The sequence below is a fragment of the Glycine max genome, chromosome 4 (genome assembly GCF_000004515.6).
Source record: "Glycine max cultivar Williams 82 chromosome 4, Glycine_max_v4.0, whole genome shotgun sequence".
Taxonomy (NCBI): Eukaryota; Viridiplantae; Streptophyta; class Magnoliopsida; order Fabales; family Fabaceae; genus Glycine; species Glycine max.
Window position 1 is genome coordinate 30,686,626 of NC_016091.4, and position 7,384 is coordinate 30,694,009.

At 34.3% G+C, this 7,384-nt stretch overlaps 1 protein-coding gene across 1 annotated transcript; it reads right to left on the reverse strand.

Moving 5' to 3' along the window:
* Positions 1-3,760: 3,760 nt before the first annotated feature.
* Positions 3,761-6,709, reverse strand: LOC100794273 (3-ketoacyl-CoA synthase 11). Its single transcript, XM_003522868.5, has 2 exons — positions 6,345-6,709; positions 3,761-5,609 (listed from the first exon to the last, which is right to left on the reverse strand). The coding sequence occupies exon 2, from the start codon at positions 5,601-5,603 to the stop codon at positions 4,071-4,073; it is 1,533 nt and encodes a 510-aa protein (XP_003522916.1). The 5' UTR covers positions 5,604-5,609; positions 6,345-6,709; the 3' UTR covers positions 3,761-4,070.
* Between the last annotated feature and the right edge of the window lie 675 nt (positions 6,710-7,384).

Genomic DNA, 7,384 nt, shown 5'->3' on the forward strand with positions numbered 1-7,384 from the left:
TGTACTCTCTACTTGTACCACAAAGGATGTACCCTCCAATGTGTTGGGACAAAGAATTCTCAGGCGGTTAGTCCTTTGAATCTTTGTAAGGGGAATATCTCAGGCGGTTAGTCCTTTGAAATCTTTTGCTTAAGGGGAAGGGAAGAATCAAAAGAATTCTTAGGCGGTTAGTCCTTTGAATCTTTTGTAAGGGAGAAGAGAGACACAAAAGAATTCAGGCGGTTAGTCCTTTGTTCTTTTGGCAAAGGGAGAAGAGAATGAAAAAGATGAATAGCACAAGTTTTTGAACAAAGTACTTTTCTTGGAAGAGAAAGTGTTGAACAAAAACTTTTAGAAAGATGAAGAGAAATAATTCAGAAAGATTTGTTGAAAGAGATGAAAGAAGATATTGAAAGATAGATTGAAAGATAGATGATTCAAAGATGATTGATTATAAAGATGTTGAAGGATGATAGAAAGACTCATTGTCATGGTCACATATTTATAATCTTTTGATGACTCAAGTCAAATTTTGTGACTCTTGGCAATTTCTTTAAAACTAGTCACTTAAAAAGTTGTGACTTTTGAAATAATCTTTAGAAACAAGTCACTTGAAGAATTGTGACTTTTGGAAATGTATTTTTCGAAATCAGTCACTGGTAATCGATTACCATTAATGTGTAATCGATTACACATCAACAAATGAGACTTTTCATTTTAAATTTTGAAAATTAAAACGTTTAGAAGCTCTGGTAATCGATTACAAGTACTGTGTAATCGATTACACAAGTTTAAAATGATTTAAAACTGTTTAAACACAAGTTGCAACTCTTGAAATTTGAAATCTTAACGTTTTAAAACACTGGTAATCGATTACTGATTACCAGAGAGTAAAATTCTTTGGTAATGATTTTGTGAAAACTTCTTGTGCTACTCAATGTTTTGAAAAACTTTTTTTAGTACTTATCTTGATTGAGTTTTCTCTTGATTCTTGAATCTTGAGTCTTAAATCTTGATCTTGATTATCCTTAAATCTTGATTCTTGAAACTTGATTCTTGAATCTTGAATCTTAATTCTTGAGAACTTGATTCTTGAATCTTTGGAATTTGTTCGACTCTTGATAACCTTCGAAGACATTGCTTCCACAAAAAGGTTGTTACACATTCTCTATGTGCAATCTCTGTGAAAATGCCTATGGAACCTCTGATCGCCTAATCCTCCATTGCCTTTTTTTCTGAAAATATATGGACTTGGATTCAAAGCCTGTTTAATCTTCTACTTAACAAAAACTCCATTCAGGAGCTTCTTTTTTCGATTCAAACAGGTAGGTCAAAGCATATGCATGAATAGCCCTGGCAGTAGTCATTTTCTCATTATGGACTATTTGGCATTGTAGAAATAGTAGACGTTTCAGCAACAAAGCTATATTTGTTCAGTCCTCTATATCTTTTATTATCGGTAAGACCAGGATCTCGGGGAATGCCTCATCAGCTTGTATGAACTCTTCAATGTTTGAATTTGTTATTAGAAAGATGCTAGGAATCAATTATCATCCTGTGAAAGCGGAGCACATATCCCCGTCTTCTGGAACTCTCCTTTAAGAAGATGGGTTAATTGCAACACAAATGGCTCGCCCAGGTATCGCGGGCTGTGGTGGAATTTTCAAAGATCATTCATCTGCTTTTCTTGGTTGCTTTTCTCATAATTTGGGAATAAAAAAAATCTTCTTTTGCTAAGCTATAATGGGAGCCATATTAGCTATGAAGATAGCTCATAAAAAGGGTTGGAGAAGTCTGTGGCTTGAATGTGACTCTACTTTGGTGGTGCAATCGTTCAAGATCGTCTAGTGCCTAGAGCAATAAAAAATAGGTGTAATTGTATGGAATTAACAATATATATATGACTTTGTGGTATGACACATTTATAGAGAGAAAAATACTTGTGCAGATTTGCTTGCCTCTAGAGTCTCTATTTATAATGGGATTCTGTCCCTCAATTTATAGCTTCAGATTTCAATAGAAATAGATATAGTTTGTATTTCAATAGAAATAGATATAGTTTTACAAACTATAGATTCAAATAGTTTGGTTTCTCATGGGGTTAGGTTCAAACCCGCATGCTTTTTGTTACCATTTGTTTTTATTTTTTAATGATATTTCCTAACATGTTGCTTTTGCGGATTTGCGTTAAGGGTGTCAACCTGATTAGAATGTTTAATGCTGATCTTTTGATGTAGTTAGCAGTTTTGGTAAAAAAAAAAAAACTCATATGTACACCTAGGACCGAGCTTCAGTACAAAAAATATGAAAGACAAGAGGAAGAACTAAATGGAGCAGTATCATGACATTAAAAAAAAAAAAAGAAAAAAAAAACTGACATAAAATTGCCCAATGCATAAAGCAAGTGCGCAAGACAATTACTCCATGTATTAAGGTTGTGTTTGTATTTTTTTTTTTTGAAACCCATATCTTTTACACTATAGTTTAATTCAAAAATGTCTCTTCTATTTTTATTATTTAAATTAAACACACCCTAATTTAAATATTCCTCCAATTCTAGAACCCCAAGTCACAACATTCATCTTCTCCAAATTCTATATAAAAGAGGATAATGATCTTGCTACATATCAAAAAAGCTAAGAAACATTATTCCTTTGTTCATTTCTAAGTTTCATTATTAGTTCTTGCACCTTTTGTGCAGTTTTAGAGAATACTTTCAGTTATCATGGAGTATTTATTGTCTATCTCCTAATAACATCAATTTTTTCTTTAAAGTGAGGCTAAAGAGGTTTCTTGAAGAAAGAATACATTAGTTTAGAAAATAGAGACTTGTGAAAAGAATAGTAGAATGTGAGAAAACTATTTTTATTCTTAGTCTATATATAGTGAAAAATTCTAATCTATAATATTTGGATGTACTAATATTGTTCCACATAGTTTGAAAATGAAATATGATAAATCTATTGCATGATTTTCTTCTTTCTATTCTTAAGCTTCAATATTACTATTTTGGGGTCAATGTTGAGAAAAAATTCATGTCTCACATAATTTGAATATAGTGTAAAATAAAGTATATAAATTATGGTCATTTTTATTTTATAAGTTAGTTTTGTAGGATTGAATTAGACTTAAATCTATACTTTGATGATATCAAAATTTATTCTAGATTATTAAAAGGTTTTTGTAGGATTGAATTATTACCAAACCCACATTCTAAAAGTAGACTTTATTTTTTATTTGTATTTTTTAACTTTAACTAACATTCAAAGACATTGTCTGCTACAACCCAAAAAAAAAAAAAGACATCCTCTGAAACATTAGACGATACCTTTAAATTACCTCACTATCTTATTGTCTTATTTAAAAAAATTCTCTTAAACGCTTACTTTTAAAAACAATTCTTTTCTTTTGCAAAGATGTTTTAAAATATAATTCAACATTTCCTTGGCGTTTTATTACGTGATTTCTAGAAAATATGATAACAGTGTGTTTAGGATGATGTGGCAAATATGAGAAGACAAAAGAAGGCCAGGAAAGAGGAGTTGTTGATAAAAGAAATAAAAAAAAATGAGTGAAGTTATTAAAAAGAACTTCTATCTAAATGACACTACTTAAATTAATGGAAAAAAGACTTTTATGGTTGCAGTGATTACCGATTAGTATACCTTCCAAATCCCAAAAAAAAGGGAATGTCATGAAACCGGAGAATTTCTATATCAATTCGATGGTTGGCACCGTACAGGACACAGGTGCACGTTCATTAGAAACCAGAGTATTTCTATTTCAATTCAATGGCTTTTTCTGTCTAATAGCTCATAATCATTGTAAAGACTCATACATGTTCAAAATGGGAAAGAATTGTAAATGTATCAGACAAATCCCGAATAGAATTGTAATTACAATTCACTACCACAGAGCAATAGATTGCTGAGAACCCCGGCAGTCCAAAGCTCTTGCACAAGTCCTTGACTAAATTAATTAAATTTAATAACAAACAAAATCTATCCCAACAAGACCTACCCCTCATCCCCTTACACCACCTCAACAGCTACCACCTAATGCTGACCCAAAAATACGTAAAACTGCTTTGTTTAGAGGGGCGAAATCCTTGGAACTTCAACTGGGAACTTGTGGATCTCATCCATCCAAGGATTCTTCTCCTTGGCAGGGTTGATGGTCCTGAGAGCCTTCCACACTGCACTGTTGCACTTGAATCCGGAACCGAATGCTATCTGCCATGTTCTGTCACCCTTCCTGATCCTCCCTTTGGCTTCTGTGTAAGCCAATTCATACCAAAGGGAACTGCTGGAGGTGTTTCCGAAACGGTAAAGCGTCATCCTTGATGGCTCCATATGCCAAGTGGACAGCTGCAAGTTCTTCTCCAGTTCATCCAACACGGCTCTGCCTCCAGCATGGATGCAAAAGTGCTCAAAAGCCAGTTTGAAGTCTGGAATGTAAGGCTTGATCTTCATCTTGAAAAGCTTCTTCCCAACCAATGTGGCGAAGAACAGGAGCTGTTCAGACATTGGAAGGACAAGAGGCCCCAATGTGGTGATGTTGGTTTTCAAAGCATCGCCAGCAACTGCCATCAAATCTTTTGACAAAGTGACACCAATCTTGCCATTGGAATCTTCCTCTTGGACAACGCAGCCAAAGCACTTGTCATCAGAACCCTTATTAGTGCGAACGGTGTCAACCAGCTGGTATTTTGATCTTCTCCTATCAGAGCCTTTGTTTGAAAGCAGAATGGCAGCCCCTCCCATACGGAACAAACAATTGGAAACAAGCTTCGATCGGTCATTCCCAGAGTACCAATTCAAAGTGATGTTCTCAGTGCTAACAACCAATGCATAGGAATTGGGGTGGACTTGGAGAAGGTCCTTAGCAAGATCAATCGAAATGAGACCTGCACTGCATCCCATCCCACCAAGGTTGAGACTCTTTATGTTCCCTCTAAGTTTATAATGATTGATAATCATTGCCGAAAGCGATGGCGTGGGGCAAAAGAGGCTGCAATTCACAATCAGAATTCCAATGTCCTTAGGCTTCACAGAAGTCTTAGCAAACAGCTCATCAATTGCACCAAACATAACAGCCTCAGCCTCTTTTCTTGCCTCTTTCATTGAAGGGTTGGGAGGATCATTGAGAACAGCCTCTGGAAAGTAAGTGCTTTCACCAAGGCCAGCCCTCTCCAGAATCTTCCGCTGGAATTCAAGAGTTTCCTCTGTGAAAAAACCACTCTTCCGGGACTGGTCCATGAATATCTTCTTCGAGCATTTGCGAGCTTCTTCTGGCTTGTAACATGAGAAATTGACAAGGTACACGGGCCGTGGACGAGTCATAATGTATAGGGTAGACAAAAATACAATGAGAGTGGAACAAACAATAACGGATATCAAATTGTACTGTAGATTCTCCCAAATGACATGGAGATCTTCAAGGGAGAAGCTCGAGAGCTGTGCAGCAATGAGCACCACCAGAGGGGAAAGAAAGAGGTACATGCCATGTGTTATGAGGTAATGATAACCAAGCTTCACATATTTCAATTTCACGGACTTCTTGAAATCTGGAAGGTTCCGCGATGATGGTGGCATCAACGGTGTGTCTGGTTTTGTCTCTGCCATTTTTTCCTGTTCAAAATTTGATTTGAATATATTTAGCTTACATAACTTGATAGTTGAGACGATCAAAATGAGCATTTATGCATAGATACAGCTGAATCAATTTCGTAGCTTACAATCATACAATGCAATCAAGCCCCTGAAATAAGATATGTTTGGATTGAAGTTTGGAAACTACTTTAGTGAATTCCAATTTCCAATGCACAATTACAAATTTCAATACACCCAATGAAGAAGGAAAAAATTGTTGCTTCGAGAGTAAAAGTACTTTTGGGTTATCTCAACTTTAATCCAAAATACACATAACCCTTCTCCAGTAACAATTTTTGCTTGAAAATATGGTCAAAAAAGGGTTGCTTTCCATAATTTATGATAACATTAAATGAGCATTTATGCACATAGATTGAGAGGTGAAACAGTTTTATAACTTAACAATGATATGACACAATAAAGTCTCTCTGGTAACAATTTCATTGCTTTCACCAAAGTCAACGAAATTGAAAAGGACAAAGTTATCAAACATCCTTGGATAATTAACTAAGTTGTTTCTATGGCAGACCAAGGCGTAAATCCAGATCTTAATTTCATATCAAAAAATGGGGAACTGTTTTATTAAAAATAAAAAAAATTCATTTGCATCAATCAATCGATATCTCCAAAGTGTCACGACAACATTTCAGCTAGATATAAAATAAATAAAACAAATAAGAAACAGATCAATCTAGCAGTGAAACAAAAATGTACCTTGAAAGGCCAAAGACTCCAGAGAACGCAGCAATGTGGGCCGTGAAACGCAAAGAGACGCGGATTAGAGAGAGAAAGAGTTAAATAGATTTGAAGCAGTGGTTTAAAATGACGAAAGTAAAATGGAGTTAAATCTGTTGGTTAAGAGAGAGAGTGTGGCGAAATGGAAGGAGATATATATATATATATTTTTGGGGGGGGGGGCGCGGTGATAAAATGGAAGGAGAGTTAGTAAAGAAGTTGCATTATAGGATTATGATCTAATTATAACGTAAAATATATATGTAGGGAGGCACTAACTAGAAAGAAGGGTGGGAGGGAAGTAAGTTCGAAAGAACGAACGTTGAGGCAAAAACGGCATTGAGAACGCGTAGTGATTCATTCATTCGCATTATTTTTTTCAAGGGCGGCGCAGTCCAACTTTGACCGTTCGCATCACAGCCGGTCACTGGCGTTACATCCAACGGTTGTTATTGTTTGTCCTGCTGCCTCCGTCCACCCTACTGTTCCAGTCTGTCCTACTCCCCCCTTCTGTAATTTTTGTTTTAATATCGGTACGAAATACTCCTAACACTAATAACTAATATTTGTTGACAATTATTAACACATATATGGTAATATTTTTTAAATATAATTTATTTCATATTTAATGTTAGGATTTGTATCGTTATTTATTTAGTTAACAACTGTTAATTATTTTTTTAAGAAAAAGAATATTTCTATTCGGTTATATACTAGATATGACCTATGAGATGCACGGTGAATTATGAGAATATAAATTTATTATATATATATATATATATATATATATATATAATTTTAATGATAACATTATGACACATAAAAATTAATAGATTATCTTTGAAATTGGTTATAAAAATAAATTATACTTATGTTATTAAAATACATGTTCCACGCCAAAATTCGTATTGATTTTTATTATCCATGTTAAAAAGTGATTATTTTAATTACTTATGTAATTGATTATAAAATCTAGTTATATATTATACACTGAAATTCATATTTATTTTTATGTCTCG